This window comes from Nomascus leucogenys, chromosome 1a (assembly GCF_006542625.1).
Source record: "Nomascus leucogenys isolate Asia chromosome 1a, Asia_NLE_v1, whole genome shotgun sequence".
Lineage (NCBI taxonomy): Eukaryota > Metazoa > Chordata > Mammalia > Primates > Hylobatidae > Nomascus > Nomascus leucogenys.
This window is the reverse complement of record NC_044381.1, coordinates 24,188,399-24,216,277: the sequence shown is the minus strand read 5'-3', so window position 1 is coordinate 24,216,277 and position 27,879 is coordinate 24,188,399. Positions and strand designations below refer to the sequence as shown.

The following is a 27,879-nucleotide window of genomic DNA, read 5'->3' as shown; positions in this document are numbered from 1 at the left end:
TTATGATTTGACAATCAGAACTAATATTAAGCATACATTCTAAAAATGCAAACCCCCAGAAACTATTTGGTTCAGATGATCTTGGCCTAGCAATATATACTCTTTTCTTTTTACAGCTTCTCAGGTGATTCTCAAGCCGATGGTAGTGAACTCTGCTGATTATAAGAGCAGCAATCTGTCAGTGACTCTCAGTCCTGGCTGCACAAACGAATCACCAAGGGAACTCTGAAAAAGGTACTGCTGCCCCAGACTCAACCCACAGAGATATTGAATTAATTAGTCTGACGTGAGAACAGGTATTTGCATTAAAAAAAATGCTGTCTGATGGAAAAATTCAAACATATGAGAAATACCAACAGTAGAAAGAACAGTTTAAGAAACTCCCGTGTAGACATCACCCAGTTTACCCAATTAACTCAAGGCCAACCTTGTTTCATGTAAGCCCCACCCCTTCCACGAACTCACATTATTTTGAAGCAAATTCTAGACTTCAAATCATTTAACAACAATTATTTCAGTATGAATCTCTAAAAGAACTCTTAAAAATTATAACCACAACATTATCACACCTTAAAAAGTAACAATTCCTTAATATTAATAAAATGTCCGGTTTTCAAATTTCCAATTGTTGCATACATTTCATAATTTTTTAAAAATAATTCTGTTGAATCAGTACCAAATAAGATCCACACACTGAGACTAGTTTATGTTTCTGTGATGATTAATTTTATGAACAAATGTACAGCAAACTGATGGGTCATTACTTTTTTTTTTTTTTTTTTTTGAGACAAAGTTTTGCTCTGTTGCTCAGGCTGGAGTGCAGTGGTGTGATCTCGGCTCGCTGCAACCTCCACCTCCTGTGTTCAAGCGATTCTCCTGCTTTAGCTTCCCAAGTAGCTGAGACTACAGGTGCCCGCCACCACACCCCGCTAATTGTTGTATTTTTTAGTAGAGATGGGGTTTCACCACGTTGGACAGGCTGGTCTCAAACTCATGACGTCAGGTGACCTACCCGCCTCAGCCTCCCAAAGTACTGAGGTTATAGGTGTGAGCCACCATGCCCAGTCTTGATGGGTCATTACATTTGAAGAAGTATTAATAGATAATTTACCTTTAAACTTTTGGAAACATCCTGGTATTAACTACGAAACTGAGAGAGTGATAATAGTGATTGCTGTCACTCAGCTCCATGTTAGAATCACCTAAGAAACTCCTTTTTTTTTTTTTTTTTTTTTTTTTGAGACGGAGTCTTGCTCTGTCCCCCAGGCTGGAGTGCTGTGGCATCTTCTCGGCTCACTGCAAGCTCCACCTCCCAGGTTGATGCCATTCTCCTGCCTCAGCCTCCCAAGTAGCTGGGACTACAGGTGCCTGCCACCACGCCCGGCTAATTTTTTGTATTTTTAGTAGAGACGGGGTTTCACCGTGTTAGCCAGGATGGTCTCGATCTCCTGACCTCGTGATCCACCCGCCTCAGCCTCCCAAAGTGCTGGGATTACAGACGTGAGCCACCACGCCCAGCCTAGAAACTCTTTACAAATACTGATGTGCAGCAACTTGAGTGGGCCATGAGGTGCCCAGCTTAAACACTGCTTCTGGATGTGTCTGTGAGGATGTTTCTGGATGAGATTAGCATTTAAATTAGTGGATCATGTAAAGTAGATTGCCCTCCCCAATGTGGAGGGTGGGGGGCATCTTCCAAAACACTGAGGTACCAAATAGAACAAAACATGGAAGGAGGAGGAAATGGCCCTTTTTTCCTTCCCCACCACTTGAGTTGGGACTCAATCTCCTCTATCCTCAGACAGGGGTTTACATCATCAGCTCATCTAGTTCTCAGACCTTTGGACTTGGACTGAATTACACCACCAGCTTCTCAGGGTCTCCAGTTTGCAGACAGAAGATCCTGGGATTTAGCCTCCATTAACGTGTGACCCAATTCCTCATAATATATATATATATATATATTATGAGGTGTGTATATATATATATATATACACACACCTATCTCTTCTCTCTCTCTCGCTCCTATTCGTTCTCTTTCTTTGGAGAATCATGACTAATGCAATGTCTCTTATGTCTCTCTAAACTTAGGTTTCTTCTCTATTTACTCCCCTCTGCCCTGTCAATTTATTTGTCTTGGACACTGAAAAACTGGGTCACTGGTCCTGTATCTGTTCCCACAGATAGAATTTTGCCAGTTGCTTCACTGTGGTGTCTCTGACACTGTTTGTTGGATTTAGAGGCTTGATAAGTTCCATATTCATTTTGTGTGTGTGTGGTGGAGGTGGGAGAGCACAAAATGTTTTCACAGATGGGGCTGTTCACCCATCCAGAGACACATAATGTCTGGTTGTCTCCATTTTTTGTGACGTCAGCAGCCATGGATGATCATAACCTAAATCCATTAATTCTTAGGAGTTGTGAATTCTGCTTGCTATTTAAATTCTATTTTATCATTATTAACTGTAACTTCCCCTCATCTACTGTTTGGTTATCTAGTCAAACAGGTAGCAGTGGAAAGACAATTCTTCCTCTTGAGCTGTCTGTATTTAAAATAATGATTTTGTTCATAAGCACCCTTTAAGAGTTTCTAAGTAAGTTTTTAAAGTATCATTATAAGCCTAGTGTCATTTGTGACCTATTTGATGTGTTTCAGTCCATTGAAGTTCTTACCCTTGTTAATGTTAAAATGGTCTCATCTTGACCTGTGGGAGCCTTGTCCAGTGGCTTCTGAATCCTTTTGACATGTAGTCTTTGTTAGGTTCCCTGCTATTTCATGTGACAAGAGTTTCCAGGCAATCTTTTACATTTCTTGCCCCAGACCTGGAATTGGTAATTTCTCCAAGTAACTTAACATCAATATTTTAAAGTTTCTCAAGTGATTCTAACATGTATAATAGCTTGGAGTGAGAGCAATCACTATTGCACCTTTCTCAATTTTTCAGTTAACATATGTTTCCACAAATTTTTAAATTATCTGCTTCAAATTTAATGACAGTTTGCTATATATTTGTTCATAATTTTATATTACTTAATAAATTGCAAGATTAATATTCTTGCATGAAGAACGAGGTTTCAAAAATAGGAAAACACTCCGAATGTAATCACCATTACATTATCATCTTTTTTACATTATCATCTTTTAAGAAAGAAGATACATATAAGCCTTGTCCCAGATTGCATATACCTATTTTATGATAATTCTCGTACTGCATGGTCAGAAAATAATGGGACATGCAAAACATTTAACAGAAAACTGGCGATGAATACTTTTTTTTTTTTTTGAGACAGGGTTTCACTCCTGTCACCCAGGCTGGAGTGCAATGGTGTGATCTTGGCTCACTGCAACCTCTGCCTCCTGGGCTTAAGCAATCCTCCTCCCTCAGCCTCCTGAGTAGCTGGGACTACAGGCATATGCCATTGCACCTGGCTATTTTCTGTATTTTCTGTAGAGACTGGGTCTTACTATGTTGCCCAGGCTGGTCTTGAACTCCTGAGCTCAAGTGATCCACCCTCCTTGGCTTTCCAAAGTGCTGGGATTACAGGTGTAAGCCACGACACCCAGCCAAAACCTAACTTTAAATACCATTATAACAATAAAAATAAAAAAGAGTTTCCTGAAAAACTAAATGACAACATGGTGTAATGTAAAATAGGCCTCTTAAGTTTCAAGTTTAGTGATATGGTAATGCTTTCAGCAAAACTGATGGATCCAGCTTTCCCACTAAAGTAAACAGAGACCTAGGTGCTTCGGAGGGGATTTTAATATTACAGAGCAAGAGTTGTCTCAAGAATGAAGTTGGTATTAGTTAAAACTGTTCTGTGGCTTTTTCAAGCCAGATTTGCTTATGGGAACTTGGCATCTCAGTGCCAAGGTATGTGAGCCCATTGTTTGAGGAAATCCTGGCTTTGCATACCTAAATCCTTGTGGTTACCTCTCCATGGTGACCGGTGGACTTCCCTGTTGCAGAATATGATTACCAGCAAGCCGAAACACAGTTTAAACAGTCAGCTGAAGTCACAGCATCTGTCTTGTGGTTTGCAAACTTACTTTTTTCCTTCCTTATCATGGCTTTCACGTTTTTTCATTGGAGACTTATTTTGCTTTTTTTTTTTTCTTTGAGATGGTCTCACTCTTGCCGCCCAGGCTGGAGTGCAGTGGCATGATCTCAGCTCACTGCAACCTACGCCTCCCGGGTTCAAGCGATTCTCCTGCCTCAGTCTCCCAAGTAGCTGGAAATACAGGTGCCCGCCACCATGCACAGCTAATTTTTGTATTTTTAGTAGAGATGGGGTTTCACCATGTTGGCCAGACTGTTCTTGAACTTCTGACCCCAAGTGATCTGCCCACCTCGGCCTCCCAAAGTGCTTGGATTACACAGGCATGAGCCACCGCACGCAGTTTAATTTACTTTTTAAAACTCTAAGTTGCCTTAAATATTTCTTGGAAAATGTTAGAGTATAAGGGAACAAAGTATAATAGATTCTTTTGAGACCAAAGTCAGTAAAACAAATTTGTGCTAATACTGAAAGTATCCCCAAGTATATAGGAAAAACAAATTAATTCTAGTTAAACAATTTGTTTGCTTACCTCTAGTTCATAGCCAGGCTCACACTGATAAATAATTGTGCTTTCAAAGGTGTATTTACTGCCAACCACAAATCCATGTTCTGGACTTTCAGGTTTCCCACAAGAAACTGGACTGCAAGATTCATCAGATAATGGTGGCTCCCAGGTTCCATCAAGCTAAGTGACAAATAACAAAATGTAAGTTATGTTTAGAAGTTAATACATATGAATGAAGAAATTTGCAAATATTGATTATTTGCAGAATAATCTCCAAAATGATAGTCAAAAGCACCTAGAGTTTGGTCCTACTTTTGCTACTTATTATCTGTGGGCTTAAAAAACACACTTTAATTATTAGATGGTCTTAATTGTCACCCATAGACAATTTTAGACATTTCTTAAGCCCATAAGACAGGCATTTTTCTTCCTAATAGAATCTATTCAAAAATCACGAACAACAAGAAATATATTTTCATTATAATGCCTGAGAACTGGAGGTTATTACAAATATTCTATAACTTACATGAATGCACTCTTAAATTTCACGATTCTATATTTTATAATAAAGTTTATGAGAAACAACAAATTTTAGGCACACTACTCAAAGTTTAAGAAAATCAGCTTCCTTTTCTCCATTCCAACGAGAATACTTGAAAACATTTTATCACATATTTTTGAAGGGGTCATGTAGAAAAAAATTTATATATATATATAAAATTTTATATCTATAAAGAAATCAATAATGATTAAAATAAATTTTATAAAGAAATGCTTAAATGATTAAAATAAAAATAACCAAAATAAATTCCAGATATAGCAAAAGAAAACAATAATATGTAGCTTTTAACAGTTATTAGTGTTATAATTACCCAGAAAGATTTCTGCAAAAAAAAAATTTATTAAGGCACTACTTACAGTATTGAAAAATTAAATGCAACATATATACTAGGAAAATGGTTAATCTTAAAAATGTTAACATATATATATATATATATATATGAGAGTTAACATTTTTCAGCCTGTTGGGTAAGGTGAGGCACACACAGATATATCTCTTGAAGATTGTTATTCTATTGCTAATATTTTTCTGTTTTCTTTATGGAAATATATATGAATTGGATAACAGTTTTAAACAGGATTTGAGGCTAAACCCTCATTCTACATATGAACCAAAAGTAATTTTGTATATAGGCCTGCGTCATTATTAACCATTTTCCTAGTATATATGTTGCATCTAATTTTTCAATATTGTAAGTAATGCCTTAATAATTTTTTATTTTGCAGAAATCTTTCTGGGTATTATAACACCAGTGACTTAAAAGCTACATATTATTGTTTTCTTTTGTTATATCTGGAATTTTAAACTAAAAAATTCCCATTTTTAAACTAAAAGTGCCAAAATTAGGTTAAAAAAGTTAAAATATCTATAATAAGATTTCATGACAAATTCATCACAAATCTTATGTGCAAAAGAATGTCTTTGCATATAAATCAGCCATGGGTTATGCCCAGTATGTTTCCAGTTTTAGTGGAAAGACCAAGGTTGTAGAAGCAGGCACTTTCCTCCATTATTTACCTCATTTCTCACCAACAATACAAGATATGTGTAATAATACATTTTTTTTTTTTTTTTTACAAATAAGGAAACCAAAGCTCAGAAATTTTAAGCAGCTTTCTCTACTACTTACAAGTAGCAAATAGCAAATAGCAGAGAAGAGGATTTGACACCAATTATCTGTCTGCTTCTGCAAACTTGTCTTTCCACTAAAACTGGAAACATATTGGGCATATCCCATGGCTGATTTCTACACAAGGACCCTCTTTTAATAAGATTTATGGTTAATTTGTTATAAATATATTGTTATAGAAATCTTAATATTTTACCTAACCTTGGTACTTTCTTAAAGTGGGAATACTGCAGAAAAAAAGATACATTTTACTATATTTTCTACCAAGAAATTTCTCAAATCCTTTGAAATGAGTGAAAACTTGAGACCTTTTTTTTCTTTTTGGGATTACTATTATAGATACTGCTTGCTTGGCAATATATGTATATATAGGCGTTACACATTCTAATTAAGACAGAATCTTACCTGACATACTGATATGTTAACTCCCTCAAAGGTATACCCTTCTGCACATGACACAGAAACTTGCCTATTCACACTGAAATCGTCCCCATGAACAAGTATATGTGTTATGTTTTCCGGGAAAGGACATTTTTTAGGACTGCAGGAGATTCTCTCAGGGAACCAGCGACCATCTTTCTGACAGGTGAATGTATCTGTATCTGTATCCATTGTATAACCTTCCAGACATCTGCAATGGAAATGCAAAAATGAGTGCCTTAAAGGAAGTGTACAATATAGTTTCTGATCTATCCTTGGATTTAGGAAGCTGTTACAAGGCTCAGTAGACATTTTGTGCAACATATTGATTCTACTGTCAGGCGGATGGCGTTGCCATGCAAAAACATCAATATAACAATAACAACCAGTTGAGCTCGTGCCTGTAATCCCTGCACTTTGGTGGGTGGCTCGTGCCTGTAATCCCTGCACTTTGGGAGGCTGAGGCAGGAGGACCACTTGAGTCCAGGAGCTTGAGACTAGGCTGGGCAACAGAGTGAGACTTCATCTCTATAAAAAATAAAATTAGCTGGGCATGGTGGCACATGCCTGTAGTCTCAGCTACTTGGGAGGCAGAGGTGGGAGGATTGCTTGAACCAAGGAGGTTGAGGCTGCAGTGAGCCAAGAACATGCCACTGCACTCCAGCCTAGGTGACGGAGCAAGACTTTGTCTCAAAAAAGCAAAAAACAAAAAACCAGTAATAACCAGATCAGTTCTCAGTTATCCACATGAAAGGCTAGTCAAGACTAAAATTACTTTAAGTGTTTTTGATGTTATTTACCTTATTGTGGATAATATTATTATTGAATTCATTTTTATTCTATAAACAGCTAACAGTTCAGGAAATTCTAGACAGTCCAAAATGGACTCAGATACTAGTAGGAATACAGCATAATTAATATGTATTATGAATACCTACTTTGTGCCAAGTGCTGTTCTAGTTCCTTTACATAAGATATTTCTTTTAATCCTGATTATTTGGCATGATCATGGCCTGAACTCTTCAGTTTTTTTGCCTTATGTCCCCAATATTTGCATGTGTAAATATAATCACAAAGTTATAATCATAAAGAAATTTACTATCATGATGTTTAAAAAACAGCTTCACGATTCCAGAGCTTTTCAAGCTAGCTAGAGGATCTTGCTGTTGGTTTCATGAAGCTCAAGAGAATATGATAGTCATGATAATTACATTAGAAACATGTCTGAAAAAAGTTATCGATTTATTTTTATACTCAGTGGATTCCTACATAATTGTAGGTAGAATAAAGCCAAGTGTTAAAAGCACCAGTGTCTGGAGAGCAGTTCAGAGATGATGTTTTCTTCCCAATCAGCAAAATGTTTGATCTATCACATTTCATTTTATAATCCTCCTGCTTGCACCCCTCCCTTGGAGACGCTAGAGCCATGACCTTACCTGACTTTCACTTCACTTTCATAGGTGTGTGCCTCTCCGGTTGCCACTGCGTTGGCGACAGACGGTGGGGACCCACAGGACAAGGGCTCACAGACTGGATAAGGCTGGCTCCATACTCCTTTCTCTGTACAAATCAGATCTGAACTGCCTTGTATGACATATCCAGACCTGCAGCTGTAAGTTATCACATTTTCCTTCCAAGAGCTGCTCTCACTGATGAACGCATTTGGTATCATTGGAAGAGAACCACAAGAAGTGTGTTCACAGTGGGGGAACCCAGAGCTCCACTGGCCATTGGCTTCACAGGTGATTTCAGAAAGTCCTAGGAGTTTGAAGCCTTGGAAGCACTGAATCTGGGCTGCCTTTCCACAGTCAAAATCGGTCCCATTGACACTTCCATATTCAATTACTGGTGTGGAACACCTGCAAGGCAGGCAGGAAGGTGAGCTGCCACTCCAGGAGCCATTGGAGAGGCACCTTCTTGATGAATTTCCATGGAGCTTATAACCAGGAAAGCACTGATACTGTATATGGCCCCCATGAATAAAGGAAAAACCATTAGGGAAGCCATGGGCAAGATCTTCAGGAGGTCCACAGTTGACTGGTTTACAGAGAGGAACCTCTGCATCCCAGCTGCCATCTGACTGACAGGTGAGTTTTGGAGCACCGTGCAAGATGTAACCCTCGTGGCAGTGGAATGCCACTTCCTTCATGAAGCCATAGTCCAGGCCTTCCATCACCCCATTGGCCAGTTGTGGTGGGGTGGCACATCTGACAGGCACACAGTCGGGAGTGGCTCCACTCCAACTTCCATTGGCTAGACAAACCCGACTCCTGGCTCCCTCAAGCAAGAACCCTTCATTGCAAGTGTATTCAATCTCTTTTTGGAATGTGTACTCGTCTCCTCTCACCTGGCCATTGGCTGAGACTGGGGGTGAACCGCAGTCCACAGGAATGCAAATGGGCTCATCCTCATCCCAGTTTTTGTCATCCTGGCATGTTCTCCTCTCAGTGCCATTCAGCACATATCCAGGGTCACACTCATAGTACAACGTGCTCAGGTATGTGTAGTTGCTTCCTTTGATGGATCCATTCGTGATTGGATTTGGCTTTTTGCATGAAATGGCTTCACAGTGTGGGGAAGCACCACTCCACTTTCTATTCTGTAGACAAAGCCTTAAGTCGGAGCCCACTAGAATGTGTCCAGGTTTACAGCTGTACTGCACAGCACTTCCCATGCTAGTCTCTGTAAAACGCAAAAAGCCATTTTCAGGAGCAGTAGGCAAGTCACATTCAATTGAAATGCAGGACGGTGCACTGCCATTCCAAGTTCCATCTTCCTGGCAGATCAGCACAGGGTTCCCCAGAAGTTCATATCCTGGATTACAGGTGTATGAAACCATTGTACCATACAGAAAGTTTGATGAATGTGTAGCAGGAGACTCCTTTGTATTTTCCCAGGTTTTAGCCACTGCTCCCAAATGATAAGGAGGGTGAGGAGTCAGGTATGGAACTTCCATCATGTCATCTTCTTGCTCAAAATATCCGTGGTCATCTTTGACTTTAGTACAATCTCCAAAATCTATATGGGGAGGGAGGCCACAGTCTATGGGCACACACGTTGGGATGGAACTTGACCATCCTGACTCTTCACAGGTCTGCATGGCATGACCAGCCACCTGAAACCCAGGGAAGCAACTGTAGATGATTATGGCACCATAGCTGTAATCTGCACCTTCTACAAAACCATTTTCAATGGGTTGTGGGGAATCACAGTGGATGGCATTGCAAGATGGAGCATCTACATCCCAATCACCTGTCTCTAAACAGGTCAAGGCACTGGGACCTTCGAGCCGAAAGCCTCGGTTGCAAGAGTATGTAACGGTCTGTCCATAGTGCAGGTCTGTGTAAGAGAATTTGCCATTCAAAATCTCCTTGGGTTTCAGGCACTCAATGGCTTTACATGTTGGTTTTCCTCCAAGCCAGTGACCATTTTCTCCACAAAGGGTGGTGGTATTTCCCACCAATTCAAAGCCTGGCTTGCAGGTATAGAGAGCTGTGCTGAGATAGGCAAGGCCTTGCACATCAATGATTCCATTGGGGATTTCCTCAGGTTGGGGACATTCTACTGGAACACATTCTGGCAGTGGAGAGCTCCAGGTGCCATCAGGTTGGCAGAGGGTGGTAGAATTTCCTCTTAGGAAAAACCCACCTACACAAGAATACTTGACAGTACTTCCAAAATGAAGAGCAGAAGAAGGAACAGGGACACCAAAGGAAATTAGGGGAGGTGGGGTACAAAGAACCATCTTACAAACAGGGAAAGAGTCATTCCATTGCTGGGATGGCAAGCATTTCAGGACAGAAGGGCCTTGCAGAACATGTCCTTCTTTACAGGAAAATGTCACGACTCCTACCTCGGTGGTCAACTCCTTTAATACTAGCTGGTTTTCCAAGAGGGGCGGCTCTGGGCACTTGGCAGGTACGCACTTTGGATTTGACTTCATATTCCACTTGCCAGATTTCTGACATGTCCAAGAACTGTCACCAACAAGCTCATAACCCTCATTACAGAAAAACTGAACCTTGGACCCTACTTCAAAGTTTTCTCCTTTCATGAAGCCATTCTGGATCAGGGGAGGTTTTCCACAGTCGAGAGGAACACACATCAGAGGGGATTCACTGTGCCAGTGGCGATTGGCTTGGCAGACAAATACAGGACTTCCGACTGACTTATAGCCCGGGTTACACTGATACCTCACTTCACTCTCAAAGATCCTGCCAGTTGTATGCTGTGCAATAGGAAGAAAGCAAGTGAGTGCGATTTGTATAACAGATGATGGCATTAACTAAATCCTTGGAGAGTGAAAAAAAACTAAAAGGTCTACGTTAAAATGAATCAATTAGGATGTAAGCAAATAATGATTTATGGTTTTTCCAATAGGTCCATTCTATTTTTTCTTAATAAGTGAAAATGATAGTAGAAAGTCAAAATAGGCTGGGCACGATGATTCATGCCTACAATCCCAGCACTTTGGGAGGCCGAGGCAGGAGGATCACTTGAGGTTAGGAGTTTGAGGCCAACATGGTGAAACCTGTACAAAAATTAGCTAGGCATGGTGGTGTGTGCCTGTAATCCCAGCTATTCGGGAAGCTGAGGCAGGAGAATCACTTGAACCCAGGAGGCAGAGGTTGCAGTGAGCTGAGATTGTGCCACTGCACTCCAGCCTGGGAGACAGAGCAAGACTCTGTCTAAAGAATGAAAAAAAGAAAATCAGATTAAGTAATCCCCACTTCAGAAATCTTTACTACAGTGTTGAGCCCATAACAAGTAAAAGATCAGTAATCTATATATTGATTGGTGAACTGATGAGGCAACACTAAAAATGATAAATTACTCAGTTCAAAACAAATTTCTGCCCAAAGAAATGCTAGTAAAGAAGCACATAAACAATTAACATGTATTTGTTAATGTTGTTAGATCATAAATAGGCAAAATGTTTTTATGGTTATGTCTTAAGAATACTATCAAAATTTTGTTTATATTCTTAACATATTTCTTAAAAATTGCTGCTGTAACACAATAGAAAATAAACAATATTCTATCTTTTAAAACAAAAAATTAATATTCGTGATCTCAAAATTCAAACACATGTACTATAACAGGTCATAAATAAAATTACTCATTTTGTTTATGCATTGCTTGTGTGTCTCCCATGCATGTAAGCACCATGCCATTACACATCTAATCTGTGTTGTTAAATGCTAGGTCGCTGATTCTCAGAACTGTACCTGGTACCAAGTAGGAGCTCTAGAAATGTTACTAAAAATAAATGAACACCTCTCTACTTATATTCTATACCCTCTTCCAATGAAAAGCTACTAAATCTAAGCAAAAGCCTTAAATAAAAGGCTTTCACTGTTGTTATTTTGAATGTAAAGGAGAAAAGGTTGTACCATGTATATATATGGGTTTTAAAAAAGTGTTTAATTAGAATATGGTCAATTTCAAATGGCCCTTGATTTGGGGGAATAGATTCTCATTCCTATTTTCTTGGTAGGCTTATTGAGAAGACACACATTAGTGTGAAAGCAGGCCATATTTGGGTTGGACTGGACTCTTTTTGTCCATCACAGTGAAATTACCTTTAGGTTTACCAAAACAGAATTGTAAAAACTACATTATTTGGTTTACCCTATCTTTTGTCTAAGCATTTAAAATTATATTTCTCTAGGTTCCATTTAGACCTTGCCTTCCATAAAATAAAGCATATATCCATCCTGAAAAACCTCTATAAAACAAAATAATACTATATTAAAATTGGTTTATTCTAACTTCCTATTTAGGACTAAGCTGTTGCCACAAAGTGCTTGAAATGCCTATACACTAGTAAAATGCAGAAAGTTATATATTAAAGATTCATAATCTTCATTTTTTTCCAGTCTTCACTACCTGTAGATTTTAGCCATTTCTGTTTTTCAATAATTAATTTGTTCATTGCCCCTGCTTCTGAATAGTGGGTTCATCACAGTGGGCTGGCCCTGTAAGTGATGAAAGCCACAGACCATTTGCTAATTAGTCTCTTACCTCCAGAAAATGATTCACAACCTTAGGCAGATGAATTAATTCATCAAGAGATGAATTAATTATGAAAATGTTAAAAAGATTATCATGATTCTTTGTTAGTGATAATAGTAAATTCCAGTTTCCATGCCTTAGTGAACTTGGCAGTGTTTGGACTCAATTATTTGTTTTGTTTATTTACGTATTGATAGGCCCTGTGACAAAAGCCATAGACCATTTGCTAATTGGTCTCTTACCTCCAGAAATCCATTCTCAACCTTAGGTGGTTCACCGCAAGATACCGGGTGGCATGTCGGTATAGGATTACTCCACTGCCCTGTGGCTTCGCAGGTGCTCTTCTTTTCCCCTTTGATGTAGAACCCCTTGTTGCAGCTGTAAGCCACCATGGCTCCAAAACTGTAGTTTGATCCACTTGCATAGCCATTCATGATGCTTGGTGGCTCTCCACACCGCACAGGGATGCACTGGATGGACATGGGGGAAGGGTTCCACTGCCCACCTCTCATACATTCGATCTTTGCTGAGGTGTTCAGTACAAAGCCTTCCATACATTTAAAGCTCACAACTGAGCCAGCTGCAAATTTTGCTTTGCTCACAGATTCCAAGATGCTATAGGAAACCGATGGAGGTTTTTCACAGAAATGAGCTATACAACGGGGCATGTCTTGACCCTCTGGGGGTACCCACTTGCCCTGGGCATTGCAGAGAAGCTGGGAATTGTCTGCTAGGCTGTAACCATCAGAGCAGTAGTAGAATGCAATGTCTCCAAAGAGCCGATGGGCAGTCTCTGGAGAGGCGTGGTCCACATTGGGCGGCTCATCGCAGGAGACAGCCAGGCACTGCTGGTCACTTCTACTCCACTTACCGTCGGCCAGGCATTCAATGGTGTCAGGACCAGCAAGAGTATAGCTATGAGATTGGGAAGAAAGAAAGAATAACTAAGCATAATATTTGAGAGAAAGTGTTTGTGTCTTCTTCTTCTATTTTTTAAATCTTTCCCACAATGACTTTAAATTTATCTTTAAAATAATATTTCCTCTTTGAATACTGAGCTTATTGATCAAATGACTTTCACTTGAGATATGTGAATACATTGTGATATTAATGTTTGTTCAGAAACATTTATTTAAATCTTCCCAACAATGACTTTATCTTTAAAATAAAAATAATATTGACTTTGAATATTGAGCTTATTGATCAAATGACTTGCATTTGAGATATGTCAATACATTGTGATATTAACATTAATATTTGTTCAGAAAGGGAAATGGACTTAAGATTTTTTGCTACTTAAGGAACTCTAATAATTGCTATACATTAAAAAAATCGAGGAGTAAGCTATATGGTGCTATTTGACTCAACTTAAATATTGAATTCTATCTGCCTTTAGATGGTTTTAACTTGATTTTAGCATTTGTCTTTATTGTTTGTTCTTAAGCTATAATGTACAATGCCAAATTTAGCCTACATATAGCTCATTTTTATGTACCGACACCTAGAGAACTTTAAACAGTGATTATAATTTCAGTCTCCAATGTCTCCTAAACCTTTACCCCATGTGGCTAGAGTTAAAAGGTGTCTTCTGCATATGGCTCTGCTATTCAGTCAGTATGAATAAATTTAGTAATTCCCAGTCTTTCTTTATGCACAGGTGTTTGCCCATATATAATGATGGATTGATGACTTACAAAAATCTAAAATTACTCTCAAGTGCTCTGTCAATGAGACAGACCAAAAGATTAGGATATGCAGTATTAGAATAATTATATCTGAGTCATGCTTATTTTCATCATTGCTTGCTGACTGAACAAAAAATTGATGGAGTTTTGAAAAAATCTCTAATACCTGATTAGCCTGTCATTTTGATGCTAATGAAGGTAAGGGAAATAAAATAATTGAGCCCCTAGTTTAATCCTGCTTAGACATATTGATTTCTTCATTGTAAGAAAATAAAGTGAATGGTGGTTCAGACAGGCTTAGAAACTTGCCTGAAGTCACACAGCTGTAAGCAGCAGAGTTAGGATCGGAATTTGGTTGATCAGATTCCAACACCTACACCTTTTCCACAACACTGCTCTCTCTCTCTCTCTGTTTTGAAAGTGAAGCAGGTTAGATCATGCTTTCTGGGTGTCCTGGGCAAACTGTATTGCAGTGTCACGAATGCAAATTATTTGACCCACCCATTAGCAAAGATTAATTCATTAGTTATGAAATATTTCTCCTGAGATCTCTTTTAGTTTTATAAAGCATCAGCTATTATAGAGAGGTTGAAATTCCTTCATCCTAACTGGCAATATTTATGAAATCTATAAAAGACAGAGAAATCAGGAAAAAAATAACAGTGTATCAGCAGAGCTATATGCAGCCACCTTACCTAAGTTCACACATCATGCTATGGACGGAAGTGGTCTCAAAATGAATACTCAGACATCCCCAGTAGTTGAGTACAGCCCCCAGTTAGGGCCTGCTGCATTTCATTGCTTTAGACAGGCTCAGTCCTTTGTATGAAGATCTGAACTTAGCTTGTAGATGGCTTCTATCTGAGAGAATTCAGGAAGGTATACACAGAAAATATACTAAGAGCATAATTTTATTATTAAAAAATCTATCCTGGTCTGAGTACCTAGATTCTACGATTCTTGTGTAGGATGTGCTTTGGATAGAAGTTCCCTTTGTTGAGGCTTCTGATGTTTTATAGCACAATTGACATCATGTGGACACTTTGAACCATGCATCATTATTTTCATGAATTCCTTGATGCTGCTAGCATATTTCATTGGCTGAAGTTCACAGACGTGGCCTTAGCCATCCCTGATTTATAAGGGTCCATTGTGCCATCTATAAAATTCTTCCTTTATTTCATGGGATCAGCTACTTTGAGGGAGAAGTATCTGCCTCCAGAACCTTTTTGACTCCTCAAAGTCTCTTGAAAACGCAAGAATTTGTGTTTTATAATTTGGCAGCACTTTGTTAGGCCTCTGACCCCTGAGCTTCTGGAAAATCTCCACCAACTACTTATCCCTAATGGAAAATCACAGCAAAGCTGCTCTATGATTTAACGGAAGATCACCACTAAATACGTAATTTTTGAATAAATGAATTTAACGTATGCATTTCTGACACTACCCATAATTTCTTAGGACCTACAATAGCTTTTGATCTGACCTAAGATCTTGACTTTTCTTGATGACTCTCAATTAACATTTAGTTCTTCTTAAATAATTCTTAAGAGCCCTGCTATGTGCCAGAGTTACTTCCTTAGTGCACAGATGCAAAGCCAAAAATGAATTTACTTGTTTACACTTCTGTTCTCTTCACCCCATCAACTACCTGGTGTGTTGTAGGTCTCTTCACATCTAAAGTGGTAGCTTAAAGGAGAAGTGACTGATTCTGAAGAATGGGAAGGGGAGGAAAGGCCTCACAAATAAAATGGCTCTTCAGGGGAGTCATGATTATCTCATGAAGAAGTGGAAGAGGAATCATTCAAGACAGAAAAGTAGCATTAGCCAATGGGAGTGTGACACAGCCAGAGAACATATTGGGAATTTACAAATAATTAGGAATGGCATACAAGCATCTGGAAAAGCGAGTGGCAAAAACTAGGATCTTGTGTATTTTTTGACTGGGTTGCTGTCATGTTTGATAGATGAAGAGGTGGCAGGAATAGATTAACTGTGTCACATCACAAGAAATACATATTTTATCTCTGTCCCCAGTACCTGACACGGAGCTCCTAAAGCCCTCGTAATTTCCTGATAGGGATACCACGGCTTTAAATAACTAGATTACCTATCTCATGAAAATGAGGATAGGAGTTTATTAAAAATAAGTATCTTCTAAAATCGATCAGTCTTTTAAGATGCTAAAGACAGGGAGCATTGGCTCATGCCTGTAATCCCAGCACTTTGGGAGAACGAGGTAGGCAGACCACCTGAGGTCAGTAGTTCGAGACCAGCCTGGCCAATATGGTGAAACCCCGTCTCTACTAAAAAATACAAAAATTAGCCAGGCATGGTGATGGGCGCCTGTAATCCCAGCTACTTGGGAGGCTGAGACAGGAGAATCACTTGAACCCGGGAGGTGGAGGTTGCAGTGAGCCAAGATTGTGCCATTATACGCCAGCCTGGGCAACAGAGTGAGACTCTGTCTCAAAAAAAAAAAAAAAAAAAAAAAGATGCTAAAGAAGGGTATAGTTTCCAAATAACAAAAAAGGAGAAATTGTTAGCTATTGTGTAGATGGCACTATAACTGGACACTGATAAAACTGCTGCACTATTTCATGATGTTAAAAGTCTGAATGTGTGTTAAAATTTACAGGGGACTTATTTTACCCACTTATTTTATTAAAGAATCACTTAGAGAAGGATAAAGTTTTCTGCAAAGAATGAAATATGCTCTTCAAATGTTTCCTGCAAAAGGAAGAAAAATTGGAACTGGTACAAATCTAAAACAATGGAATATTTAATTAAATTCTGTGTAGCATTTGGTATTCTCATTCAAGAGACATTGGGGACACTCCTGCACACATTTACTAAAAACCATGCTATACACATGATAAAACAGATTGTTTTACTCTATACTTCCAAGGAATAATAGCCTATCAATATCACAGTGATGCTTTAGAAGAACACATCTTAGGATAAACTGGCTGGAACAAATTTGCATTTTTCTGGAATCATAACAAAAAAAATCCTTTGAAAATGGGCAGAATGCAAATTTCAGACGCAATTTGCAGTGATTTGATTGACACACTGGGTAGAAGCTTACTAATGAGCATGTGCCTGGAGAGCTTTATGAGAGAGCTCCCAAATGCGTCATTAGCTCTTCTGTCTTAGCAAAAGAGCCTTAGAAGAGCAGCCTACTAGATATTTAAACAGCTGCAATTTAATAAGAACAACAGGAAGCATAAATCAGCATCAATAATTATGTTTTCAATAAACAAAGATTTTTGTTTGAACATATCGAATAATTGCATTTAGAAGTTTATATTTGAGAAGAATCAAAAGGAAAAATTTAATTAGGATTTTAGGGTGGCAATAACCCTTTCTTCCCTCTGAGTTTCTCACCAAAGAGTATAAACATGAACATGAAAAGGAAAATGAGAAACAAATGACCACTTACGTATTTGAGCAAACAACTGAAAACCCCCTATGTTTGAGGGTTTTGATAAAAGGTTTAAAAAAGATAAATGTTTCGATAAAAGATGAATTTGGAAGGCCAAGTTTAGGGTAGGACACAGAAATGAGACTTCTTGCTTCTTTCTTTCCCTGGTATTCATTATATCACTTAAGTCTCCTAAAGTCTCTGTGTTTCTGTCCTAAGCTTGAGAGTAGATCTTGCCCTTATAATTCAAGGAAAGGCCAATGAAAACCACAACACCCGGTATAGGAGGAAAACACGGTAAGACAGTTGCAAAAATGTGTATGTACACATGGTAAGCATGTGGCTTATATAAGGCCCAGGAGGCTTACATTGTGTGCAGGGCAATGGTCTGTGCTAGGCAGCCCCGAGGGAGGAGACAGTTAACAGGGACTGGAGAAGGAAATAAACTTTAATAGTCTAATAAGGCCAACAGCATCTTGCGAAGTGGAAGAAGACAGTAAGACAGGTCATATTTTACAAAGGCCATGACTTGAACAGAGTGATGCCATCATTGACGGGAACAAGACACAGGGCATGTAGACCTATGCCAATCAACTCCTTGGGGGAAAGAAGTAGAAAATCAGTAAAGAGAGATAAGATGAGTTCTGACTTCTTGTTCTGCTATACAAAAATCTGAAAACCCTCCCTCTATAATACCTGATGAATTATAACACAAATTATTTTAAATGCATAGCTGAGCTGAAAAGAAAGGAAATTTCCATGTGCCAGAAATGAAGAGCAAATTACAAACAGAAAAGTAAACTTGTGAATGGATGCTATGGTTGACCTTGGATTAGACAAAGAAGGGAAGTCAAGATGATAGAAAATATAGCTTCAGAGTTAAAACTGAGAGCAATAGCAGAGTCTGTATCTCCTGTGGATTGGAGTTTAGAATTTACGCCATTCACTTTGTATGGAAAATCTTCAAATTGATAAATTAATGTAAAATTAGGTTCTTGGCTGGTGATACTCCTGAAACACCTGGTAGAAAAAAACATCTACATACTCAGAAAATAAGGGGTTGCCATAGATAAAACAAGCCCTGTTTACTATAAGGGTGGGATCGGAAATTATAACACACACAAACATGTTTTCCATCACAGATGGGTCGGCGGGAAGAAAAAACTGCAAGGTTAGAACACCAATAAGTAAGATAATAGAAAAAAGTTCTAAAACATAGAAAATAGTATGAAATAAGTATGTCAAAATAAGGACAAAAGAAAGACTCAAAACTCTACTAAAAGTGACTATGAAAAAAGAAATGTTTGAAAAATAAATAGAAATTCTGGAAATAGAAGATGGCCGAATAGGAACAGCTCCGGTTTATAGCTCCCAGCGTGAGCGACGCAGAAGACGGGTGATTTCTGCATTTCCATCTGAGGTACCCGGTTCATCTCACTAGGGAGTGCCAACAGTGGGTGCAGGATAGTTGGTTTAGCACACCGTGCGCGAGCTGAGCCAAAGCACAGCGAGGCATTGCCTCACTCAGGAAGCACAAGGGGTCAGGGAGTTCCCTTTCCTGGTCAAAGAAAGGGGTGACGGATGGCACCTGGAAAATTGGGTCACTCCCACCCTAATACTGCGCTTTTCCAACAGGCTTGGAAAACGGCACACCAGGAGATTGTGTCCCGCACCTGGCTCAGAGGGTCCTATGCCCACAGAGTCTCACTGATTGCTAGCACAGCAGTCTGAGATCAAACTGCAAGGAGGCAGCGAGGCTGGGGGAGGGGTGCCTGCCATTGCCCAGGCTTGCTTAAGTAAACAAAGCATCCAGGAAGCTCGAACTGGGTGGAACCCACCACAGCTCAAGGAGGCCTGCCTGCCTGTGTAGGCTCCACCTCTAGGGGCAGGGCACAGACAAAAATCAGCAACAACCTCTGCAGACTTAAATGTCCCTGTCTGACAGCTTTGAAGAGTAGTGGTTCTTCCAGCATGCAGCTGGAGATCTGAGAACTGGCAGACTGCCTCCTAAAGTGGGTCCCTGAACCCCGAGCAGCCTAACTGGGAGGCACCCCCCAGTAGCGACAGACTGACACCTCACTTGGCTGGGTACTCCTCTGAGACAAAACTACCAGAGGAACTATCAGACAGCTGAATTTGCGGTTCACAAAAATCCGCTGTTCTGCAGCCACGGCTGCTGACACCCAGGCAAACAAGGTCTGGCATGGACCTCTAGCAAACTCCAACAGACCTGCAGCTGAGGGTCCTATCTGTTAGAAGGAAAACTAACAAACAGAAAGGACACCCACACCAAAAACCCATCTGTACATCGCCATCATCAAAGACCAAAAGTAGAAAAAACTACAAAGATGGGGAGAAAACAGAGCAGAAAAACTGGAAACTCTAAAAAGCAGTGCAACTCTCCTCCTCCAAAGGAACACAGTTCCTCACCAGCAACGGAACAAAGCTGGATGGAGAATGACTTTGACAAGTTGAGAGAAGAAGGCTTCGGACAATCCAACTACTCCGAGCTACGGGAAGCAATTCAAACCAATGGCAAAGAAGGTAAAAACTTTGAAAAAAAAATTAGACGAATGTATAACTAAAATAACCAATGCAGAGAAGTGCTTAAAGGAGCTGATGGAGCTGAAAGCCAAGTTTCGAGAACTATGTGAAGAATACAGAAGCCTCAGTAGCCGATGTGATCAACTGGAAGAAAGGGTATCAGTGATGGAAGATGAAATGAATGAAATGAAGTGAGAAGGGAAGTTTAGAGAAAAAAGAATAAAAAGAAATGAACAAAGCCTCCAAGAAATTTGGGACTATGTGAAAAGACCAAACCTATGTCTGATTGGTGTACCTGAAAATGACGGGGAGAATGGAACCAAGTTGGAAAACACTCTGCAAGATATTATCAGGAGAACTTCCCCAATCTAGCAAGGCAGGCCAACATTCAGATTCAGGAAATACAGAGAACGCCACAAAGATACCCCTTGAGAAGAGCAACTCCAAGACACATAATTGTCAGATTCACCAAAGTTGAAATGAAGGAAAAAATGTTAAGGGCAGCCAGAGAGGAAGGTCGAGTTACCCACAAAGGGAAGCCCATCAGATTAACAGCTGATCTCTTGGCAGAAATCCTACAAGCCAGAAGAGAGTGGGGGCCGATATTCAACATTCTTAAAGAAAAGAATTTTCAACCCAGAATTTCCTATCCAGCCAAACTAAGCTTCATAAGTGAAGGAGAAATAAAATACTTTACAGACAAGCAAATGCTGAGAGATTCTGTCACCACCAGGCCTGCCCTGAAAGAGCTCCTGAAGGAAGCACTAAACATGGAAAGGAACAACTGGTACCAGGCACTGCAAAAACATGCCAAATTGTAAAGACCATCAAGGCTAGGAAGAAACTGCATCAACGAATGAGCAAAATAACCAACTAACATCATAATGACAGGATCAGATTCACACATAACAATATTAACTTTAAATGTAAATGGGCTAAATGCTCCAATTAAAAGACACAGACTGGCAAACTGGATAAGGAGTCAACACCCATCAGTGTGCTGTATTCAGGAAACCCATCTCACATGCAGAGACACACATAGACTCAAAATAAAGGGATGGAGGAAGATCTACCAAGCAAATGGAAAACAAAAAAAGGCAGGGGTTGCAATCCTAGTCTCTGATAAAATAGACATTAAACCAACAAAGATCAAAAGAGACAAAGAAGGCCATTACATCATGGCAAAGGGATCAATTCAACAAGAAGACCTAAATATCCTAAATATATATGCACTCAATACAGGAGCACTGAGATTCATAAAGCAAATCCTGAATGACCTACAAAGAGACTTAGACTCCCACACAATAATAATGGGAGATTTTAACACCCCACTGTCAACATTAGACAGATCAATGAGACAGAAAATTAACAAGGATATCCAGGAATTGAACTCAGCTCTGCACCAAGCGGACCTAACAGACATCTGCAGAACTCTCCACCCGAAATCAACAGAATATACATTTTTTTTTCAGCACCACACCACACCTTTTCCAAAATTGACCACATACTTGGAAGTAAAGCTCTCCTCAGCAAATGTAAAACAACAGAAATTATAACAAACTGTCTCTCAGAACACAGTGCAATCAAACTGGAACTCAAGATTAAGAAACTCACTCAAAACCTCTCAACTACATGGAAACTGAACAACCTGCTCCTGAATGACTACTGGGTTCATAAGGAAATGAAGGCAGAAATAAAGATGTTCTTTGAAACAAATGAGAACAAAGACACAACATACCAGAATCTCTGGGACACATTCAAAGCAGTGTGTAGAGGGAAATTTATAGCACTAAATGCCCAAAAGAGAGCAGGAAAGATCCAAAATTGACACCCTAACATCACAATTAAAAGAACTAGAAAAGCAAGAGCAAACACATTCAAAAGCTAGCAGAAGACAAGAAATAACTAAAGTCAGAGCAGAACTGAAGGAAATAGAGACACAAAAAACCCTTCAAAAAATTAATGAATCCAGGAGCTGTTTTTTTGAAAAGATCAACAAAATGGATAGACCACTAGCAAGACTAATAAAGAAGAGAGAAGAATCAAATAGACGCAATAAAAAATGATAAAGGGGATATCACCACCGATCCCACAGAAATACAATCTACCATCAGAGAATACTACAAACACCTCTTCGCAAATAAACTAGAAAATCTAGAAGAAATGGATTAAATCCTCGACAAATACACCCTTCCAAGACTAAACCAGGAAGAAGTTGAATCTCTGAATAGACCAATAACAGGTTCTGAAATTGTGGCAATAATCAATGGCTTACCAACCAAAAAGAGTGCAAGACCTGATGGATTCACAGCCGAATTCTACCAGAGGTACAAGGAGAAACTGGTACCATTCCTTCTGAAACTATTCCAATCGATAGAAAAAGCGGGAATCCTCCCTAACACATTTTATGAGGCCAGCATCATCCTGATACCAAAGCCTGGCAGAGACATAACCAAAAAAGAGAATTTCAGACCAATATCCTTGATGAATATTGATGCCAAAATCCTCAATAAAATACTGACAAAACAAACCCAGCAGCACATCAAAAAGCTTATCCACCATGATCAAGTGGGCTTCATCCCTGGGATGCAAGGCTGGTTCAACATATGCAAATCAATAAATGTAATCCAGCATATAAACAGAACCAAAGACAAAAACCACATGATTATCTCAATAGGTGCAGAAAAGGCCTTTGACAAAATTCAACAACCCTTCATGCTAAAAACTCTCAATAAATTAGGTATTGATGGGATGTATCTCAAAATAATAAGAGCTATCTAGGACAAACCCACAGCCAATATCATACTGAATGGGCAAAAACTGGAAGCATTCCCTTTGAAAACTGGCACAAGAGAGGGATGCCCTCTCTCACCACTCCTATTCAACATAGTGTTGGAAGTTCTGGCCAGGGCAATCAGGCAGGAGAAGGAAATAAAGGGTATTCAATTAGGAAAAGAGGAAGTCAAATTGTCCCTGTTTGCAGATGACATGATTGTATATCTAGAAAACCCCATCGTCTCAGCCCAAAATCTCCTTAAACTGATAAGCAACTTCAGCAAACTCTCAGGATGCAAAATCAATGTACAAAAATCACAAGCATTCTTGTACACCAATCACAGACAAACAGAGCCAAATCATGAGTGAACTCCCATTCACAATTGCTGCAAAGAGAATAAAAAACCTAGGAATCCAACTTACAAGGGATGTGAAGGACCTCTTCAAGGAGAACTACAAACCACTGCTCAATGAAATAAAAGAGGTTACAAACAAATGGAAGAACATTCCATGCTCATGGGTTGGAAGAATCAATATCATGAAAATGGCCAAACTGCCCAAGGTAATTTATAGATTCAATGCCATCCCCATCAAGCTACCAATGACTTTCTTCACAGAATTGGAAAAAACTACTTTAAAGTTCATATGGAACCAAAAAAGAGCCCGCATCGCCAAGTCAATCCTAAGCCAAAAGAACAAAGCTGGAGGCATCACGCTACCTGACTTCAAACTATACTACAAGGCTACAGTACTACAGTAACCAAAACAGCATGGTACTGGTACCACAACAGAGACATAGATCAATGGAACAGAACAGAGCCCTCAGAAATCATGCCACATATCTACAACCATCTGATCTTTGATAAACCTGACAAAAACAAGCAATGGGATAAGGATTCCCTATTTAATAAATGGTGATGGGAAAACTGGCTAGCCATATGTAGAAAGCTGAAACTGGATCCCTTCCTTACAGCTTACACAAAAATCAATTCAAGATGGATTAAAGACTTACATGTTAGACCTAAAACCATAAAAACCCTAGAAGAAAACCTAGGCAATACCATTCAGGACATAGGCGTGGGCAAGGACTTCATGTCTAAAACACCAAAAGCAATGGCAACAAAAGCCAAAATTGACAAATGGGATCTAATTAAACTAAAGAGCTTCTGCACAGCAAAAGAAACTACCATCAGAGTGAACAGGCAACCTACAGAATGGGAGAAAATTTTCACAACCTGCTCATCTGACAAAGGGCTAATATCCAGAATCTACAATGAACTCAAACAAATTTAGAAGAAAAAAACACACAACTCCATCAAAAATTGGGTGAAGGACATGAACAGACACTTCTCAAAAGAAGACATTTATGCAGCCAAAACACACATGAAAAAATGCTCATCATCACTGGCCATCAGAGAAATGCAAATCAAAACCACAGTGAGGTACCATCTCACACCAGTTAGAATGGCCATCATTAAAAAGTCAGGAAACAACAGATGCTGGAGAGGATGTGGAGAAATAGGAACACTTTTACACTGTTGGTGGGACTGTAACCTAGTTCAACCATTGTGGAAGGCAGCGTGGCGATTCCTCAGGGATCTAGAACTAGAAATACCATTTGACCCAGCCATCCCATTACTGGGTATATACCCAAAGGACTATAATTCATGCTGTTATAAAGACACATGCACACGTATGTTTACTGCGGCACTATTCACAATAGCAAAGACTTGGAACCAACCCAAATGTCCAACAACGATAGACTGGATTAAGAAATTGTGGCACATGTACACCATGGAATACTATGCAGCCATAAAAAATGATGAGTTCATGTCCTTTGTAGGGACATGGATGAAACTGGAAACCATCATTCTCAGTAAACTATCTCAAGGACAAAAAACCAAACATCGCATGTTCTCACTCATAGGTGGGAATTGAACAATGAGAACACATGGACACAGGAAAAGGAACATCACACTCCTTGGACTGTTGTGGGGTGGGGGGAGGGGGGAGGGACAGCATTAGGAGATATACCTAATGCTAAATGACGAGTTAATGGGTGCAGCACACCAACATGGCACATGGATACATATGTAACAAACCTGCACATTGTGCACATGTACCCTAAAACTTAAAGTATAATAATAATAATAATAATAAAGAAATTCTGGAAATAAAAATGTGGAACATAAAAATTAAAAACAATGGACATATTCAAAAAGAGACTACAGATATTAGAAGAAAAACCAGTGAACTGGAAGAAATATATGAGGAAATTATCCAAATGTAATAGGTTTTGAAAGAGATGAAAAATGTGAGAGATTAATTAACATGAAGAATAGAATGAAAAGGCCCATCATATATCTAGTAAGACATCCAGAAAGATATAAAAGAGAAAGTGAGAAAGAGAAAATATTTGCAGTGAAAATGACTGAGAATATTCTAAAATTGGTGAAAGATATAAATTCTCAGATGTAAGAAGTACAATGAGTCCCAAACAAGATGACAATAAATACACCATAGTCATCTCATAGTGAAACACTAAAACAACAAAGACAAGTTTTAAAAAAGTAACCAAAGAGTAAATATATTACTTATACAGAAACAAGAATTTGACCAGAGTTTCTCAATCTCAGCAGTACTAACATTGTGGACCAGATACTTCTTAGTTGTGGAGGACTGTTCTGTGCATTGTAGGATATTTAGCATTTTTCCTAGATTCTAACTATCAGATGCTAGTAGCATCTTCCCCCCAGTTGTGACAACCAAAAATATCTCCAGACATTGCCAGATATCCTTGGAAGGCAATATTGTCCTTGATTGAGGATCACTAAATTAGACTCATAATGGAATTCTCAATAGCAACATTAGAATCATAAGGCAACGGAATAATAGCTTCAAAATACTTACAGAAAAATTGTCAATGTAGATTTGTATACTCCGCTAAACTACAATTCAAGAGCAAGGGCAAAATACTATTAGTGTCTGACAAAGACTGTATAATTCATGACTCTTGCTGGAAAAGATGCAAAGAACATCTTCAGGAAGTAGAAACATGAAACTCAAATGGAAGGAGTGTGATGCAAAAAGAAATAGTGGTGAAAAAATTAATAGACATGTAAATAAACATAAATAAGCAGTGACTCCATTTAAAAAATGACTGATTTGGAAAGCTGTAAGATAAAAGGGAAGTAAAAAGGTAGATAGTGATAAGACATTTAAGATGGGAGTGCTGACAGAAGTTAATGCTTTCTAAAGTCTTCAAGTTGTTCAAGAAGAAGGCAGAAATATTAAGTATGATCACAGAGTATGGAAAAATGTCTTAAAGCTGACAAAAAAAACCCTAAAGAAGTCTAAAGGAAACAACTGATAAATATGGCTATATTAAAATAAAAAAATTCTATGACAAAAGGGAATGTAAAAGGGAAGCCACAGATAAGCAGAGTATCTTTGCAACTCATGTAATAAAAAAGGGATTGGTTTCCTGAAAATATAAGTCAATATGAAAAACAAAATGGGAAAGAGACACAAACAATTCAACCCTAGAATAAGAAATATGCACTTTCAATAACCCTTTGGAAGGTTGTATACCCAGTTAAACTACAATTTGAGGAGTGTTTATAGTCTTAAAGTAATTTTTGGGAAGAAACAATGGGACAACCTTAAACAATGATGAAATTGGAAAGAAGAATCAACTGTGATAAACACCATCGTAGGCAAAGATGTGGAGCTAGGGAAGCTCTCTCACACATTACTTTTTAGAGTGTTAACTGGTATGGTCACTTCTGGGAGCATTTGGTACTACCTTGTAAAGTTAAAAATGTGCATCTTCCATGACTGGACAATTCCAACTCTTTGTGTGTAGGTCAGAGATGTTCTTTTATATGTGTGCCAGGAAAAGTATGCAAGAATATTTACTTCAGCACTTGTATTCAAACAAAGTAAATAAATTAACCCTCTACCAGTAAGGAAGATGGTAATTTAGAGATAGTATTTTCTTGTGAGAACGAGCTATTTATCAGTGAAAATAAATTCAGTTGATTTACATGTATCAAGAGGGATAAATGTAAAAAAAGGTAAGGTTAAGTGAAAATCAAAGCTTCAAAAGGATGTTTAGAATATGAAGCAACATATGCAAAAATTAAAATGCATAAATCAATAGGATATTTGTTTATGGGGGAATATGTATTTAATAAAGACAAATATCCATGTTTGTTACTTTGAGGAGCGTAGACGAGTGATGAGAATGGCTTCTAATTATATCTGTAATATTGTGTTTCTTTTACAAATAAGATCCAAGGTAATGATGACAAGAATTTAACATGCACTTTTATCTCAGCAATGGATATATGGGTAATTTTAAACAGAGAATTTTATTTTTTTGCATTTTTGTTTTTTTTTGGTTTTTAGGCAGAGTTTCGCTCTTGTTGCCCAGGCTGGAGTGCAATGGCGCAATCTCAGCTCACTGCAACCTCTGCCTCCCAGGTTCAAGCAATTCTCCTGCCTCAGCCTCCCAAGTAGCTGGGATTACAGGCGTGCACCACCACACCCAGCTAATTTTGTCTTTCTAGTAGAGACAGGGTTTCATCATGTTGGTCAGGCTGGTCTTGAACTCCTGACCTCAAGTGATCTACCTGCCCTGGCCTCTCAAAGTGTTGGGATTACAGGGGTGAGCCACCACGTCCAGCCTAATATTTGCATTTCTATATATTTCAAACGTTTTGTTAAAAATTTGGCCAGGAGAGGTGGAGCCAAGAT

At 38.9% G+C, this 27,879-nt stretch overlaps 1 protein-coding gene across 3 annotated transcripts in view; it reads right to left on the bottom strand.

Moving 5' to 3' along the window:
- Positions 1 to 27,879, bottom strand: part of SVEP1 (sushi, von Willebrand factor type A, EGF and pentraxin domain containing 1) — a 231,939-nt gene that overhangs the window by 24,814 nt on the left and 179,246 nt on the right. For all 3 annotated transcript variants that reach the window (XM_030822826.1, XM_030822920.1, XM_030822868.1), the window contains exons 37-40: positions 12,936 to 13,608; positions 8,115 to 10,906; positions 6,664 to 6,889; positions 4,592 to 4,747 (exon numbers count right to left, since the gene is read on the bottom strand). In XM_030822826.1, coding sequence (XP_030678686.1) covers positions 4,592 to 4,747; positions 6,664 to 6,889; positions 8,115 to 10,906; positions 12,936 to 13,608 — 3,847 coding nt within the window. The remainder of the gene's footprint in view (positions 1 to 4,591; positions 4,748 to 6,663; positions 6,890 to 8,114; positions 10,907 to 12,935; positions 13,609 to 27,879) is intronic.